The sequence below is a fragment of the Rhinopithecus roxellana genome, chromosome 13, assembly GCF_007565055.1.
Source record: "Rhinopithecus roxellana isolate Shanxi Qingling chromosome 13, ASM756505v1, whole genome shotgun sequence".
Classification (NCBI taxonomy): domain Eukaryota; kingdom Metazoa; phylum Chordata; class Mammalia; order Primates; family Cercopithecidae; genus Rhinopithecus; species Rhinopithecus roxellana.
This window is the reverse complement of record NC_044561.1, coordinates 59,627,153-59,645,896: the sequence shown is the minus strand read 5'-3', so window position 1 is coordinate 59,645,896 and position 18,744 is coordinate 59,627,153. Positions and strand designations below refer to the sequence as shown.

Below are 18,744 nucleotides of genomic sequence, written 5' to 3'. Positions count from 1 at the left end.
TTTTTTTTTTTTTTTTTTTTTTTTTTTTGAGACGGAGTCTTGCTCTGTCGCCCAGGCTGGAGTGCAGTGGCCAGATCTCAGCTCACTGCAAGCTCCGCCTCCCGGGTTCACGCCATTCTCCTGCCTCAGCCTCCCGAGTAGCTGGGACTACAGGCGCCCGCCAGGTCGCCCGGCTAGTTTTTTGTATTTTTAGTAGAGACGGGGTTTCACCATGTTAGCCAGGAAGTAGAGACGGGGTTTCACCATGTTAGCCAGGATGGTCTTGATCTCCTGACCTCGTGATCCGCCCGTCTCAGCCTCCCAAAGTGCTGGGATTACAGGCTTGAGCCACCGCGCCCGGCTAATGTCTAAGAATCTAACAATCTGTAAGTACAAGTAACTGGGGTTAGCCATTCATCTAAGACTAAGTGATATAAAAAGTTGCTATACACTGAACTCGCTTTCGCTTTAGATTATCTTAATTATTAACTATAGTTTAATAAAGAACTATACATTTTTAGGAAAGTTATTTAAAATACATGTGATTTACATAAAGCAATATAAAATTTTACTGTCTATGATATCATAGAAATATAAAATTTTCAAACTGGGAGGAACCATAGGGAAATTTGGGAGCAGAGTGCTGTAAAGGTCATACAACTGGTTTTTTTTTTTTTTTTTTTTGAGACGGAGTCTCACTCTGTCGCCCAGGCTGGAGTGCAGTGGCACCATATCGGCTCACTGCAAGCTCCGCCTCCCGGGTTCACGCCATTCTCCTGCCTCAGCCTCCTGAGTAGCTGGGACTACAGGCGCCTGCTACCACACCTGGCTAATTTTTTGTATTTTTAGTAGAGACAGGGTTTCACCATGTTATCCAGGATGGTCTCGATCTCTTGACCTCGTGATCCACTCGCCTCAGCCTCCCAAAATGCTGGGATTACAGGCGTGAGCCACCGCACCCAGCCTCATACAACTGGTTTGTATCAGAATATAAACAAGGACTCAGAATTTCTTTTTTTCTTTTTTTCTGAGGGGGGACAGGGTCTCACTCTGCTGCCCAAGCGGCAGTGCAGTGGCATGATCTTGAACAGCCTTGAACTCCCAGTCTCAGGTTATCATCCCACCTCAGCCTCCTGAGTAGCTGGGACCACCGGTGCGTACTACCATACCTGGCTAATTATTTTGTTTTGTCTTGTTTTGTAGAGACAAGGGTTTTGCCATGTTGCCTAGGCTGGTCTGGAACTCCTGAGCTCAAGGGATTCACCTGCCACCATCTCCCAAAGTGCTGAGACTACAGGCATGAGCCACTGCACCTGGCCAGTACTGGCAGTTTCACTCAACTTTCACTACCAGATTATCATTCACTTAAGAAGTGTTGAGCTTCTACTGTATGCCAGGCATATGCAGGGGGCTTTATGCCATAATCTCATTTAACCCTCAAAACTACACTATGAGGTAGGTCTCATTTTACAGATAAGGATTTTGGGCCGGGCGCGGTGGCTCAAGCCTGTAATCCCAGCACTTTGGGAGGCCGAGACGGGCGGATCACGAGGTCAGGAGATCGAGACCATCCTGGCTAACACGGTGAAACCCCGTCTCTACTAAAAAAAATACAAAAAACTAGCCGGGCGAGGTGGCGGGCGCCTGTAGTCCCAGCTACTCCGAGGCTGAGGCAGGAGAATGGCATAAACCCAGGAGGCGGAGCTTGCAGTGAGCTGAGAACCGGCCACTGCACTCCAGCCCAGGAGACAGAGCGAGAGTCGGTCTCAAAAAAAAAAAAAAAAAAAAAAAGGATTTTGAGGCTTTAAAAGTTTGATAAAGCTAAGCACGGTGGCTCATACCTGTAATCCCAGCACTTTGGAAGGCTGAGGCGGGCGGATCACCTGAGGTCATGAGTTCGAGACCAGCCTGACCAACATGGAGAAGCCCCGTCTCTACTAAAAATACAAAATTAGCTGCGTGTGGTGGCACATGCCTATATGCCCAGCTACTTGGGAGGCAGAGGCAGAAGAATCGCTTGAACCCTGGAGGTGGGGCTTGTGGTGAGCCGAGATTGCGCCACTGCACTCCAGTCTGGGCAACAAGAGCGAAACTCCGTCTCAAAAAAAAAAAAAAAAAAAAATTGAGAAACTCAGCCCCCCTGCATAATTAGTGGGGCTGGAGGCCGACCACATTTCAGAATTTTGCTTGCCCTGAGGTGTCTCCTGTCATCAGGAGGCCCCTGCCCCCTCCTGTAGAAAGGTGACAGTCACTAGAGTGACATCTCAGCCTCGGCTGCACATTGGCATCACTCAAGGAGAGGAAAAATGCCTGTGTCCTACCCCAGAGCAACCAAATCAGAATCTGTGGGGTAGAAACTTGGTGTTTATAACCTCCCAGGTGGTTGTAGGGCTGGGGTGAAGATCTGGCACTGTTCCAATGTGACAGACAAGTAAATAGCACAATGACAGCAGAGTCCGACGAGTCCTGTCAAAAAGGAGCAGTTAAGAGGGTGCGTGTTCTCGTAAAGCGACACCAGCAACATGACACAGGGGTCACTTCGTTCAGCAAGGAGCCAAATGGAATTTTGAATGAAGGGTCTGCTAAGAATCCAGGCAAAAGCATGGGGGGCTGGGGAGCACGGGAACGGGGAGCACTAGAAATGCTTATTATATGAATGACAACGTCTTAGAAAACGTCTGGGAATGACTGTCACAGGTTCTCTGCCACCGATGTGTCTCCCATAAGCTCTCCCCTCCACAAGTGCCAGCAGGGCCATCCCCTGCGGATAACCCTCTGGGGTCTTGGAAGAGCCCCATGCAAAAGACTCCGGGGACCCAGTCTGGGCCTCAGACTCTGCCGTGGGGGAAGGGGCCGGAGCCCAGGAGATAAGACTCGCCTAGCGACTGTTGCTACCGGCGAGCAGCCTTTGTTACTGAGTATTAGGAACACAATGGGAGGCTCAGCGACCAGGACAGTCCGTCCACAGCAGCCCCCGCCGGAATTAGCCCACCACCAGGCAGGCGGAGGCGAGGCGGCTCAGCAAAAGGATTCCAGTGAAGACTGTTTTTAGTTGTTAATGTGTTGATGGCCCCCCACTCTGGCTAATGGGGGGCATTAAGACCTAGACTCTCCGTGGCAAAAGCCTTTGTTCCAGGGCCAGACCCGAACAAATGGTCACATCCCCTCCCCCTCCCCCTCCACCAGAATCCCAAATCCCAGCAGCCCTGCACCTTCTCCAAAGGCTGGCTGGGGGACGGACGGAGGCGGGCAGAGTGAGGACAGAGGACTGGAGCTGGACAGGCCCCCAAGTCTCTCCGCCTCGGGCTCTGGAAGGAGAAAATGGCCACCTGCAGAACAAGGGGGAAGATGGAACAGGAAGCCAGTGCTCTGGCCCTTCTCTTCCTCCCTCCGATCCAACCGCTCAGCAACTTCTCCCACATGCCTCCCCACCAGGCTCCAGATGAAAGTCTCTGCCTCAGCGTCTCCTCTCTCCCCTCCTCTATCCTCTTCCCCTCCACCCACGGAAGATCCCAGGGTTCAGCAAGGGTCGGGGTTCCCTATGCACTCCTACACCAAGACAGTTGTCAGGATTTGCCCAACAGGAAGTTCTCCCCTACCAGGGCCCAGTTCCATTCCAGGGAATCCACTTCCCCTCCGGAAAAAGGAAAATTGAAGCCAGATGCCCTCTGGGATCTCCATTTGAGGCGGGCGTGGCTATTAAGACACTCAGAAAGCCCAGCGTGGTGAGGAAAGCGACGAATTTAGGAGCCCTGGTCTGGGTCCAGTCACCCCTTAACTACCTGTGTGACCTTCATCAAGCTCTTTGACCTTTCCAAGCTTTAGTTTCGACATCAATAAGATGAATTAATAGCTGGGCATGGCTCACGTCTTTAACCCGAGCACTTTGGGAGGCCAACATGGGTGTATTTCCTGAGCTCAGGAGTTTGAGACCAGCCTGGGCAATATAGTAAAACCCCATATCGCCAGGCGCGGTGGCTCACGCCTGTAATCCCAGCACTTTGGGAGGCTGAGGCAGGCAGATCACCTGAGGTCGGGAGTTCGAGACTAGCCTGACCAACATGGAGAAACCCCATCTCTACTAAAAATACAAGATTAGCCAGGCATGGTGGTGCATGCCTGTAATCCCAGCTACTCGGAAGGCTGAAGCAGCAGAATTGCTTGAACCCAGGAGGCAGAGGTTGCGGTGAGCCGAGATCACGCCATTGCACTCCAGCCTGGACAACAAGAGTGAAACTGTGTCTCAAAAAAAAAAAAACAAAAGTCGCTGGGCGCGGTGGCTCACGTCTGTAATCCCAGCACTTTGGGAGGCCGAGCCGGGCAGATCACGAGGTCAGGAGATCGAGACCATTCTGGCTAACATGGTGAAACCCCGTCTCTACTAAAAATACAAAAAATTAGCCGGGCGTGGTGGCGGGCGCCTGTAGTCCCAGCTACTCGGAGGCTGAGGCAGGAGAATGGCGTGAACCCGGGAGGCAGAGCTTGCAGTGAGCCAAGACCGTGCCACTGCACTCCAGCCTGGGTGATGAAGCGAGACTCCATCTCAAAAAAAAAAAAAAAAAGTCAAGGTGAAGCAGGTCCTTCCTCAAAGTGTGGTCTGGGTCAGGCCACCTGCATTAGAATCCATAGGAAGCGGGCTGGGAGAGGGGTGCTAGTTATTTTTACAGCTTTCTGACCCTACCAGACAGCACACAATTCGAACCTGGGGGGTCAGCACCCAATACCTGATTTTAAACGGCACCTCCAAATTCTTCATATGCACCCTAATGTTTGAGAACCGCCATCCACATGCTTGATGACCACTACTGGGGCCTACTGGGATACCAGGCTATGTAATATCTGGGTTGGTCTGAAGTCACAATTTAGCTGGGAAATCAAGGCTTATACATTATGGCATAAATAACACACAGCAATGCATTCAGGCTACCGAAAAGAAACATTACAGGGAACAAATGAAGGAGGGAAGTGGACAGCCATGGTCCCAGAAAGCACGAAGGAAGGGGCTGCTGACCTGCCAACTGGGCGGGGCTGAAACTGCTCAGGAAAGAAGGGTGAGAAGGTGGACTGGAGTCCAACCTTGGAGAGAGGCTTCCAAATAGAAGTTAGCCAGGCGCAGTGGCTCACGCCTGTAATCCCAGCACTTTGGGAGGCCAAGGTGGGTGGATCCCTTGAGGTCGGGAGTTCGAAACCAGCCTGGCCAACATGGTGAAATCCCATCTCTACTAAAATACAAAAATTAGCTGGGTGTGGTGGTGTACACCTGTAATCCCAGCTTCGGGAGGCTGAGGCAGGAGAATCACTTGAACCTGGGAGGCGGAGGTTACAGTGAGCCAGGATCACGCCACTTCACTCCAGCCTGGGCAACAGAGAGTCCCTCTCAAAAACAAACAAACAAACAAACAAACAAACACAAGAATCACCTGCTCTGGGAAGTACAGTTTCTTCCAGCCTACCTAGGCCAGGAGCAAAGTTAGCTCATCAATTTTTGCCAGCGCCTCCCTTTTCAGAAATTCTTTTCTCAATAATTAAGATGAGACCCTCTCTTTTCTTTTAAAAGGATGTACTGTGTCTTATCTGTCTGTTCTGTCCACAAAACTGATGAAAGCTCCACTGAGAGACAAAGGTAATGTTCCCCTCCGACTTCTAAAGAACTCAGAAATGGAAATATAACTGCACACAGAGTTAAAATAGAAAACAGGTAACAGATCCTAGTGGAGACATGCAGACAACACAAGAGATCAGACTCTCCAGGATCGAGCCTTGCTATCAAACTCACCAAGGGTATTAACATACCTAAGGAAAAGGCCAGGAATGGTGGCTCACGCCTGTAATTTTTGGGAGGCCGAGGTGGGTGGATCGCCTGAGGTCAGGTGTGCAGGACCAGCCTGGCCAACATGGTAAAACCCCATCTCTACTAACAATACAAAAATTAGCTGCACATGGTGGCGCATGCCTGTAATCCCAGCTTCTCCAGAGGCTGAGGCAGGAGAATCCCTTGAACCCAGGAGCCAGAGGTTGCAGTGAGCCAAGATGGTGCCATTGCACTCCAGCCTGGGTGACAAGAGCAAAACTCTACCTAAAAAAAAACATATCTAAGGAAAAAGGTGGGTCAGTCCAGGATGCCAAGCAAAGGGAGAGTTGAGACACACAAACTGGAATAACTGGAATAATAAGTGGATCAGCTAAGGTCAGGAGCTCAAGGCCAACCTGGCCAACATGGTGAAACCCCGTCTATTAAAAATACAAAAAATGGCCGGGTGCGGTGGCTCAAGCCTGTAATCCCAGCACTTTGGGAGGCCGAGACGGGCGGATCACAAGGTCAGGAGATCGAGACCATCCTGGCTAATACGGTGAAACCCTGTCTCTACTTAAAAATACAAAAAACTAGCCGGGCGACGAGGCGGGCGCCTGTAGTCCCAGCTACTCGGGAGGCTGAGGCAGGAGAATGGCGTGAACCCGGGAGGTGGAGCTTGCAGTGAGCTGAGATCCGGGCACTGCACTCCAGCCTGGGTGGCAGAGCAAGACTCCGTCTCAAACAAAAAAAAAAAAAAAATACAAAAAATTAGCCAGGCATAAAGGCTGGGCGTAGTGGCTCACGCTTGTAATCCCAGCACTTTGGGAGGCCGAGGTGGACGGATCACAAGGTCAGGAGATTGATACCATCCTGACTAACACAGTAAAACCCCGTCTCGACTAAAAATACAAAAAAAATTAGCCAGGCGTGGTAGCGGCGCCTGTAGTCCCAGCTACACAGGAGACTGAGGCAGGTGAATGGCATGAACCCGGGAGGAGGAGCTTGCAGTGAGCCGAGACCACACCACTGCAACAGCTTGGGCAACAGAGTGAGACTCTGTCTCAAAAAAAAAAAATTATCCAAGCACGGTGGTGCACACCTGTAGTCCCAGCTACACAGGAGGCTGAGGCATGAGAATTGCTTGAACCTGGGAAGTGGAGGTTGCAGTGAGCCAAGATCATGCCACTGCACTCCAGTCTGGGCAACAGAGAGAAACTCTGTCAAAAAAAAAAAAAAAAAAAGAGGAAGAAAGAAAAGAAAAGAGGAGAATTTCCTGATGAAGCATAAGTGTCTATAAGTGTCTGGTCCGAATCATAACAGCATTCTGACTTTCTTGTTTACACATCTATCCCTTATGAATTTGTTCAGTGTGTATTGATCCTGCGGAGCCCTATCACTTCTGGGTCCTCAAACGATAAACTTTGGAGCCTATAAATGACTACAGAATACGCCAACAAAACTAAAATACTACCACAGAGTGGGCCTTTCCACAAGCTTAACGGTCAGTCCTGGCTGGGCGCGGTGGCTCAAGCCTGTAATCCCGGCACTTTGGGAGGCCGAGACGGGTGGATCACGAGGTCAGGAGATCGAGACCATCCTGGCTAACACAGTGAAACCCCGTCTCTACTAAAAAAATACAAAAAACTAGCCGGGCGAGGTGGCGGGCGCCTGTAGTCCCAGCTACTCGGGAGGCTGAGGCAGGAGAATGGTGTAAACCCAGGAGGCGGAGCTTGCAGTGAGCTGAGATCGGGCCACTGCGCTCTAGCTTGGGCAACAGAGCGAGACTCCGTCTCAAAAAAAAAAAAAACAAAAAAAAACAAAAAAAACCAGTCAGTCCCCAAGGCATTCGTGTACCCAATCAATATGTAAATGAATGAGCAGACTATCTTGGATACAATGTGGAGAAGACTGCACCAAAGGTCACTTTCTCCAAGCCACCGAAAACCTTTAACCAGTTCAAACCCTTATGAGCTCGCCACATAGAATACCCAGGGGTCCTGCCCACTCCCACAAAACCCCATCTCCCTCAGCCCAGCAAAAAACATCCTCAGGAAAGTTCTCTCCAGTAAACTCGCTGAAATAAATCTCTAGCAGTATTTGAGCACCTAGGACTGCTGTCCTCGAAACATCCCTCCCCACCAACATGGAACCTGGGGTCAGTCCATCTCAGAGTACCTAACCTCAGTTATCCTTTGCTTCTGGCCAAAATGCAAGACCCAAAAATCAGATATTTTTTGATGATGCTCCCTTCTTTTGGACTCTTTCTACTCCTTTCCATTTCACTCTCTCCAAACTTCCTTCCTTAAAATCAAAATATTTTTTCTTTTCTTTCTTTTATTTTTTTTTGAGACGGCGTCTCGCTCTGTCATCCAGGCTGAAGAGCAATGGCAGGATCTCTGCTCACTGCAAACTCCTCCTCCTGGGTTCAGGTGATTCTCCCGCCTCAGTCTCCCGAGTGACTGGTATTACAGGCGCACACCACCATACCAGCTGATTTTTTTTTTTTTTTTTGAGACAATCTCACTCTGTTGACCAGGCTGGAGTGCAATGGCACAATCTCTGCTCACTGCAACCTCCGCCTCCCAGGTTCAAGTGATTCTCCTGCCTCAGCCTCCCAAGTAGCTAGAACTACAGGCATGCACCACCACGCCCAGCTAATTTTTGTATTTTTAGTTGAGACAGGGTTTCACCATGTTGGCCAGGATGGTCTCGATCTCTTGACCTCGTGATCCACCCACCTCGGCCTCCCAAAGTGCTGGGATTACAGGCGTGAGCCACCTTGCCCAGCCACCAGTTAATTTTTGTATTTTTAGTAGAGATGGAATTTCGCCATGTTGGCCAGACTGGTTTCAAACTCCTGGCCTCAAGTGATCCACCAGCCTTAGCCTCCCAAAGTGCTGGGATTACAGGCATGAGCCAATGTGCCTGGCCTCCCCTCTCTTTTTAACCTCTCCACACTTCTTCCTTCTGGGTGCAAAACGAGTCTCTCTATCCTAAAAAGAACCCTGTGGCCCCTGTGGTTCCTTCCAGTTATCTTAATGTTCTTTCTCTCAAATCACAGTCAGAGCCTTTAATCAGCCAAACCTGGCTCCAATTCATCACCTGTATTTCATTTTTCTTTTTCTTTTTCTTTTTTTTGAGACAGAGTCTCACTCTGTTACCAAGGCTGGAGTGCAGTGGTGCGATCTTGGCTCACTGCAATCTCTGCTTCCCAGGTCCAAGCGATTCTCCTGCCTCAGCCTCCTGAGTTCCTGGGACTACAGGTTCCTGCTACCACACCCGGCTAATTTTTTGTATTTTTAGTAGAGATGGGGTTTCACCATGTTGGCCAGGCTAGTCTCAAACTCCTAACCTTGTGATCTGCCCGCCTCGGCCTCCCAAAGTGCTGGATTACAGGTGTGAGTCACCACGCCCAGCCGTGTATTTCATTTTTCTACTCCCAGAAATGAGGTTTCTCTTCTCAGCATGTCACTGAAACTGCTCAAAGGTGACCCTGTAATTTTCAAATCTCTTGGGCGATTATCCATCTGCTATATGTTTCTTGCCCTCACCCTGCCATGTGGCTCCCTTTATTTTTGAAACCCCTTCTTTTGGCCCCTAAGATGGCTCTATCCCAGTTCTCCTGCTTCTCAGCTCGTGTCACGAGGCCCTGGGTATCACGCCAGAGGGGAGAATGGGGAACCATGAGAAACAGGGGGCAAAGGGCAACGCGGGATGTGTTCCCGGTTTTGCTGGAGCCTGCCCAGTCCATTTCAGGTCTCCCTGCTCATGGTGGCCCCTGGAAAGGCACATGACCCCTTGCACCAGAGACCTGGGTGGTCAATTCATGAGCATTCAGTCTTCTACCAGCTAAGATCTGAGTCAGGCCAGAACAAAGGAGGTGGGAGGAGCGGAGAGGAGAGCTGGGCTCACCGGCAGTAGCCTGGCTCTGATCTCCATGTAGAGCACGTTGTCCTCGTAGAATTCCTGCATGCTCCGGAAGACATAGTCTCTGAACACTGGTGCGTAACGGATGAGACCAGAGATGGTGAAGAAGATGGTTTGAAATTTCGACCAGACAACATTTTGGTTTGTGTAAATCACCTCCGGGTGCTGGGTCACCAGAGTGAAATTCCTCAGCAAGCTGTCCAAGACACAAAGTGGGGAGTGGTGGAGGCATGATCCAGGGCACTGCCCCCAGGCACCCATAGGACTGCTACCCACCTTGCATATCCCAGCTAGCAGCACACCAGGATGCACCCTAGAGTGGAGATAAGGAAGGGGCAAAGGGGAGCATTTCCAGGCTCTCCCATATAAGCGTGGGTCCTGTGGCCAGGCAGCCCACTGCCTGCTTAAACCCTAACCCCAACCCCAGGAGACTCACCAGCTAGGCTCTCCTGGCTCCTGTCCTCCCTCTGTATGCTTGGCCAATCTGATCGCACTGTACTTTCTAGACCAAAAAGCTCTCTCGCTCTCTCTCTCTCTCTCTTTTTCCTATACCCACTGACAGGAAAATAGACCAAACTCTTTTTGGGGGATGTTATGGACTAAATTGTATCCCCAAGCCCCCGAATTAAAATGTTGAAGCCCTAGCCCTCATTTGGAGAAGGGAATTTTAAAGAGATGATTAAGATTAAATGAGGTTATGGCCGGGCTTGGTGGCTCTTGCCTGTAATCCCAGCACTTTGGGAGGCCGAGGCGGATGGATCATTTGAGGTTAAGAGTTCAAGATTAGCCTGGCGAACATGGTGAAACCCCGTCTCTACTAAAAATACAAAAAATTAGCCAGACGTGGGCCGGGCACAGTGGCTCACACCTGTAATCCCAGCACTTTGGGAGGCCGAGGCAAGCGGATCACGAGGTCAGGAGGTCGAGACCATCCTGGCTAACACGGTGAAACCCTGTCTCTACTAAAAATACAAAAAAATTAGCTGGGCATGGTGGCATGCGCCTATAGTCCCAGCTACTTGGGAGGCTGAGGCAGGAGAATGACCAGAACTCGGGAGGCAGAGCTCACAGTGAGCCGAGATGGCGCCTGGGCGACAGAGTGAGACTCCGTCTCAAAAAGAAAAAAAAACACATTAAATGAGGTTGTAAGGATGGGGCTCCAACTCTAATAGGATGGGTATTCTTGTAAGAAGAGGAGGCTGGGCGCGGTGGCTCACGCCTGTAATCCCAGCACTTTGGGAGGCCGAGGTGGGTGGATCATTTCAGGTCAGGAGTTCGAGATCAGCCTGGCCAACATAGTAAAAACCCGTCTCTACTAAAATACAAAAATTAGCCAGGCATGGTGGTTCGTGCTTGTAATCCCAGTTACTAGGGAGGCAAGAGAATCGCTTGAACCCTGGAAGTAGAGGTTGCAGTGAGCTGAGATCGCACCACTGCACTCCAGCCTGGGCGACACAGTGAGACTCATCTCAGGATAAAAAAAAAAAAGAAGAGACAGCAGGAGTGCACGTACAGGGGAAAGGCCATGGGAGGACACAGCCAGAGGCAGCCTTCTGCACGCCAAGGAGAGAGGTCTCAGGAGGAACCCACCCTGCCCTGGCACCTTGATGTTGGACTTCCAGCCTCCAGAACCATGAGAAAATCAATTCCTTTTTTTTTTTTTTTTGAAACAGGGTCTCACTCTGTTGCCCAGGCTGGAGTGCAGTGTCACAATCACAGCTCACTGCAGCCTCAATCTCCCAGGCTCAAGCAATCCTCTTATGTCAGCCTCATGGGGTAGCTGAGACTATAGGTGTGCACCACCACATCTGGTGGATTTTTTACTTTTTGTTGAGATGGTGGTCTCACTATGTTGCCCAGACTGATCTGTCTGCCTGCCTTCCTTCCTTCCTTCCTTCCTTCCTTCCTTCCTTCCTTCCTTCCTTCCTTCCTTCTTTTCTTGTCTTGCTCTGTCACCCAGGCTGGAGTGCAGTGACACGATCTTGGCTCGCTGCAACCTCCACCTCCCAGGTTCAAGTGATCCTCCTGCCTCGGCCTCCCAAGTAGCTGGGATTACAGGTGCCTGCCGGCATGCATGGCTAATTTTTTTTTGTATTTTTAGTAGAGACAGGGTTTCACCATGTTGGCCAGGCTGGTTTTGAACTCCTGAACCACCCACCTCGGTCTCCCAAAGTGTTAGGATTACAAGCGTGAGCCACCGGGCCTGGCCACCAGGCTGGTCTTGAACCCCTGGGTACAACTGATCCTCCCACCTCAGCCTCCCGAAGTGCTAGGATTACAGGCATGACCCAGTGTGCCCAGCTTGAGAAAATCAATTCCTGTTGTTTAAGCCCCCCAGCCTGGGGTATTCTGTTATGGCAGCTCAAGCAAGTTAATGAAGGGAGTGGAATGGAAATAACTTGAATCAGCACCCAGGTGTGTATCCCGGATTGGCCATTTACCAGCTGTGTGTCCTTGCATAAGCTAGTTAACCTTGCTGAGCTTCATGTTTCTCATTTCATAAAGGGAAATAACCTCAGGGGAGCACTCTGTAGACATCTGTGTGACCAAACTAATTGTCACTTATAATATTACTATACAAGGCCAGGCACAATGGCTTGTGCCTGTAGTCCTAGCACTTTGGGAGGCCAAGGCGACAGGATAGCTTGAGCCCCAGAGTTCAAGACCAGCCTGTGCAACATGGCAACACCCCATCTCTACAAAAAATACAAAAATTAGCTGGGCGTGATGGTGCATACCTCTAGCATGCTGACACACAGGAGGATTGCTTCAGCCTGGGAGGTTGAGTCTGCAGTGAGCCGAGATTGTGCCACTGCACTCCAGCCTAGATGGTAGAATGAGACCCTGTCTTAAATAGTAATAATAGTAATAATAATACTATACAAGTCTGTTAGGAAGTTGCTCCACCAGGTTTTCAAGATTTATCTTCCAGCTAGATTGTCATCACTTCAGAGCTAGGAACTTTTATTCTCTCTGGTTTTATTGAGCATCAGACAAATCTCATTTGCTACAGCAACAGTGTTGCTGGCCAGGCGCGGTCACTCACGCCTGTAGTCCCAGCACTTTGGGAGGCCGAGACGGGCAGATCACCTGAGGTCAGGAGTTCAAGACCAGCCTGGCCAACATGGTGAAACCCTGTTTCTACTAAAAATACAAAAATTAGCCAGGCGTGGTGGCACATGTCTGTAACCCTAGCTACTCAGAAGGCTGAGGCAGGAAAATTGCTTGAACCCAGCAGACAGAGGCTGCCGTGAGCCAAGATCGCGCCACTGCACTCCAGCCTGGGTGACAGAGCAAGACCATGTCTCAAATAATAATAATAATAATAAAAATGGCCGGGCGTGGTGGCTCACGCCTGTAATCCCAGCACTTTGGGAGGCCAAGATGGGCGGATCATGAGGTCCGGAGATCAAGACCATCCTGGCTAACACGGTGAAACCCCGTCTCTACTAAAAATACAAAAATTAGCCGGGCACGGTGGCGGGTGCCTGTAGTCCCAGCTACTCGGGAGGCTGAGGCAGGAGAATGGCGTGAACCTGGGAGGCGGAGCTTGCAGTAAGTGGAGATCGCATCACTGCACTCCAGTCTGGGCGACAGAGCGAGACTCCGTCTCAAACAAACAAACAAACAAACAAACAATAATAATAATAATAACAAACAAAAATAGTGTTGCTGATAATGCTTTTTGTAGATTTTAAATGCACCAGAAAACTACTATGGATGGAAAAGGTGTTGAATGCTTTTGTGGGACAGAGTATCCTGTAAGGTTAAAAGAAAAAGGTGCTCATGTGTTTTTTTTTTTTCTTTTTTTCTTTTTGAGATAGGGTTTTATTTTGTCACTCAGGCTGGAGTGCAGTGGCTCCATCTCAGTTCACTGCAGCCTCAACCTCCTGGGTTCAAGTGATCCTCCTGCCCTAGCCTCCCAAGTAACTGGGACTACAGGCACAGCACCACGCCTGGCTAATTTTTTGTATTTTTGGTAGAGATGGGGTTTCACTATGTTGCCCAGACTGGCAACTCCTGGGCTCAAGTGATCCACTCGCCTTGCCCTCCCAAGGTGCTGGGATTACAGATGTGAGCCACCACGCTCAGCCTTGCCTCATGCTTTTTTAAAGCCAGATTTTTATCTACAGGTTTGTACCAAGGGAGACACCTACCCACTGCCACCCCATGACAGACCTGGGACATGTGTTTGCTGAACTAATACTCACCTGTTGTCAAACTCAGTGACGTTCTGCACCCGCTTCCGATAATCCTCCAGCAGGATCCACTTGGAACATTTTTCTGATGTATGGGGAGTTGGGTGAGCAAATCTAAACTGCATGATCCCCTTCGAGGTGAAACAGATGTGGCAGTGAGGCCTGTAGGTGACATTCCTCACCAGCCAGTCCATAGTCACGATGCCAGTGTCATGGAGGTGCAAGGCAGCCCCTGGAGAGGGAAGAAGAATGGTGGAGACAAAGGGGTGAAGTCCCATCCCAGGACTCCAGGAGTTGGGGACAAAGGGGTGAAGTCCCATGCCAGGGCTCCAGGGCTGTGGGGACAAAGGGGTGAAGTCCCGTTCCCGGACTCCAGGGCTCGGGGACAAAGGGGTGAAGTCCCATCCCAGGACTCCAGGAGTTGGGGACAAAGGGGTGAAGTCCCATGCCAGGGCTCCAGGGCTGTGGGGACAAAGGGGTGAAGTCCCGTTCCCGGACTCCAGGGCTCGGGGACAAAGGGGTGAAGTCCCATCCCAGGACTCTGGGGCTTGGGGACAGTGTGGATCACAAGAAGACGTGCAAGCAGAAGGATTTCTGTCCAGACATGTTTCTCAGAACTCGTCTAAGGCTCTGGTTTAAGGATGGGGCTTCCATGTCTCACTAATCAGGAGCCAGGGTGATCTTGTCCAAGAGGGGCAGCAGAGGAGAGTGAGAGGGCATCAGGTTTAGAACCACAGAACTGAGGTTCAACTCGGGGCTCCACTGGCTTCTAGTTCTCCATTGGGAGCCCAAGACTTTCAATGAAGCCACCCAACACTTCATGACGGGATACACTGGGATGAGCCTCAGGGCCGCAGTCCTGTTCACACACTTGTCCTCCATCCTCTCATCCTGCCCCTCAACTCCTCTCCCACTGGTTTTTCATCCCCTGGGCTGAGCCTGTGTCTGTACAGCTTCTGGCCTGCGGGCTTTGCCAGTTGAGTCCCCATGCTTGTCCTCCTGACCAGACACCAGCTGTGTCCCTTGCTCCCCCAGGCACAGTGCATGCTGTCCCTCTGCCCTTCTTGTGCCCATCCAGCCCTTGGCCCTGACACGAGCCCCTAGACAGCTGTCCCAGCTGCATGAGCTATGGTGTGTCACCCTCTTATGCCTCCCAGCAACTGGGGATGCTACTTGACTGACCTCATGATTATTACTATTTTTTAATCTCTATTTATAACATTAAAAGAAAAAAAAACAGCTGGGCACAGTGGCTCACTCCTGTAACCCCAGGACTTTGGGAGGCTGAGGCAGGCAGATCACGAGGTCAGGAGTTCAAGACCAGCCTGACTAACATGGTGAAACCCCATCTCTACTAAAAATACAAAAATTAGTCGGGCGTTGTGGCAGGCGCCTGTAATCCCAGCTACTCAGGAGACTGAGGTGGGAGAATCGCTTGAATCTGGAAGGAGGATGTTGCAGTGAGCTGAGATCGCGCCACTGCACTCTAGCCTGGGCGACAGAACAAGACTCCGTCTCAGAAAAAAACAAAAACAACAACAAAAAAAGAGGTGTTGAAAAGTCTTTGTCGCCGGGCGCGGTGGCTCAAGCCTGTAATCCCAGCACTTTGGGAGGCCGAGACGGGTGGATCACGAGGTCAGGAGATCGAGACCATCCTGGCTAATACGGTGAAACCCCGTCTCTACTAAAAAATACAAAAAACTAGCCGGGCGACGAGGCGGGCGCCTGTAGTCCCAGCTACTTGGGAGGCTGAGGCAGGAGAATGGCGTGAACCCGGGAGGTGGAGCTTGCAGTGAGCTGAGAGCCGGCCACGGCACTCCAGCCTGGGCGGCAGAGCAAGACTCCGTCTCAAAAAAAAAAAAAAAAAAAAAAAAAAAAAAAAGAAAAGTCTTTGTAAACTGCAAACGGCTATTATTTTTACATTTTATATTAACATTTTTGGCCGGGCACAGTGGCTCACACCTGTAATCCCAGCACTTTGGGAGGCCGAGGCGGGTGGATTGCCTGAGCTCAGGAGTTTCAGACCAGCCTGGCCAACATGGTGAAACCCCGTCTCTGCTAAAAGTACAAAAATTACCTAGGTGTGATGGTGCATGCCTGTAATCCCAGCTACTCAGGAGGCTGAGGCAGGAGAATCACTTGAACCCAAGAGGCAGAGGTTGCAGTGAGCCGAGATAGCACCAGGGCACTCCAGCCTGTGCGACAGAGTGAGACTCTGTCTCAAAAAAAAATTTTTTTTAATAAAAAAAAAATAACATTTTCTGGGGGACAGGGTCTCGCTCTGTCGTCCAGACTGGAATGCAGTGGTGCCATCATAGGTCTCTGCAAACTCCACCTGGGTTCAAGTGACACTCTCCACTCAGCCTCCAGAGTAGCTTGGATTACAGGTGCACCACCACTCCTGGCTATTTATATGTGCAGCATGCTGATTATTTCATATTTCATGGAGGTGTGTTTATACTACTCCAGGATGCTATATCATATTGCATCCTATGCGGTAGCTTAGCCCCTGGGAAAACTATGAAGGGAATAGCAAAGTCTCAGGGTTGGATGCTTTTCCAACTTTTCCAGGGAAGACCAGGAATATTCAGGCCAATCATGACTGTCTGCGAGTCCGCCAGGAAGCAGGGGTTCTGGTTTCCAACACCCTTTTCCTAGTCTACCTGAAAGGACAGAGGAGCAGAGCAGCTAAGTGAGGCTTTCTCTGCTCCACCTAGAATAGCAACAGCCACAAGCACAGTAGTAGCCCCAAGATGAGTCCCTCTACCTTCCCAGCACCCCAAGCCACCCCTTTCCAAACCTTACCTTTTGGCATCATCCTTAGAATCTTAAACACTTGACTTCTCTCAATGAGATGCTTAGCCTGGAAAAAGTGCATGCTGGGTGGGAATATCAGGGTCTTCATGGCCTCCTTCATCTCAGCGATTTTGAGCGTCATGAGCCTCTCATTGGCCTGCTCCTCCTTGGTGTTCAGCACCAGCGGCCCCCCCAGCCGCATCATTTTTTCTTTCAACAACAGATGCGCCTCATCTATGGATAGAGCTGAGCTGGAAGAAAGACATTGCCACAGCCAACAGCAAGAAGCGCAGGGCTGGCCACTCAGATGGGCCATCCACCAACATCGAGATGCCTGGACGAGGAAATGGCTCCAATGGAGACTCCACGGGACTGCAAAGGAGGGGAGGGGAGTGAAAACCTACAGATTTAAGGGTCAAACTCTGATCTTCCTTTTCTCGCCCAGCTCTCAGATTACCAGAAGGCAGGATATTGAAGGATTCTTCTTCCAGACCCCAGAGAAAAGACCTACTGGTACAGACAGGTAGGGTTTTTTTTTTTTTTTTTTTTTTTTTTTTTGAGATGGAGTCTCACTCTGCTGGAGTGCAATGGTGTGATCTTGGCTCACTGCAAGCTCTGCCTCCCGGGTTCACGCCATTCTCCTGCCTCAGCCTCCTGAGTAGCTAGGACTATAGGCGCCCGCCACCATGCCCGGCTAATTTTTTGCATTTTTAGTAGAGACGAGGTTTCACCGTATTCACCAGGATAGTCACAATCTCCTGACCTCGTGATCCACCTGCCTCAGCCTCCCAAAGTGCTGGGATTTTACAGGCATTAGCCACTGCGCCTGGCCATTTTTTGTTTTTTGAGATGGAGTTTCACTGTTGTTGCCCAGGCTGGAGTGCAATGGCATGATCTCGGCTCAATGCAACCTCTGCCTCCCAGGTTCAAGTGCTTCTCCTGCCTCAGCCTCCCAAATAGCTGGAATTACAGGCATGCACCACCATGCGCGGCTAATTTTGTATTTTTAGTAGGGACGGGGTTTCTCCATGTTGGTCAGGCTGGTCTCGAACTCCTGACCTCAGGTGATCTGCCAGCCTCAGCCTCCCAAAGTGCTGGAATTACAGGCATGAGCCACCGTGCCCAGCAGGTTTTCCCAAATTAAAGGTCACCATGAGGCCTTCTGATACTGAAGCTTTAAGGTCAAACAAGCCCTGGCTCATGCATAAAGACACTGCAATCTGATTTTTCGTGGTTCACTTTTATTTCATTTTATTGTAGTTATTTAAAAAAAATTTTTTTTTAAAGACAGAGTCTCGCTCTGTTGCCCAGGCTGGACTGCAGTGACATGATCTTGGCTCCCTGCAACCTCTGCCTCCAGGGTTTAAGCGATTCTCGTACCTCAGCCTCCCAAGTGACTGGGACTACAGGCATGTGCCACCACGCCCAGCTAACTTTTGTATTTTTAGTAGAGATCATATTGACCAGGCTGGTCTTGCACTCCTAGCCTCAACTGATCTGCTCATCTCAGCCTCCCAAAGTGCTAGGATTACAGGCATGAGCCACTGTGCCCGGCCAGTGTTTCACTTTTAAATATAACCAGTGTGCCTGTGTTCCTAGCTATTCAGGAGGCTGAAGCGGGAGCATCGCTTGAGCTCAGTACTTTGAGGCTGCAGCGAGCTTTGATCTCACCACTGCACTCCAGCCTTGGCAACAGATCAAGACCTTGTCTTTAAAAAAAAAAATCTTTTTTATTAAAAAATAAAAATACAGCTGGGTGCGGTGGCTCATGCCTGTAATCCCAGCACTTTGGGAGGCTGAGGTGGGTGGATCACAAGGTCCGGAGTTTGAGACCAGCCTGGCCAATATGGTGAAAACCCGTCTCTACTAAAAATACAAAAATTAGCTGGGCATAGTGACGTGTGCCTGTAGTCCCAGCTGCTTGGGAGGCTGAGGCAGGAGAATCGCTTAAATTGCTTGGGAGGCAGAGGTTAGAGTAAGCTGAGATCGCCCCACTACACTCCAGCCTGGGTGACAGAGCAAGACTCAATCTCAAAAAAATTAATTAAT

General features: G+C 50.3%; 1 protein-coding gene across 1 annotated transcript in view; it reads right to left on the bottom strand.

Annotated features, from left to right (window-relative positions):
• Positions 1–17,021, bottom strand: part of ADA2 (adenosine deaminase 2) — a 37,939-nt gene extending 20,918 nt beyond the window's left edge. The window contains 4 exon segments of the mRNA XM_030915233.1: positions 9,686–9,896; positions 13,912–14,131; positions 16,705–16,948; positions 16,950–17,021. Of these exon segments, the coding sequence (XP_030771093.1) occupies positions 9,686–9,896; positions 13,912–14,131; positions 16,705–16,948; positions 16,950–17,021 (747 nt within the window).
• Positions 17,022–18,744: the final 1,723 nt, after the last annotated feature.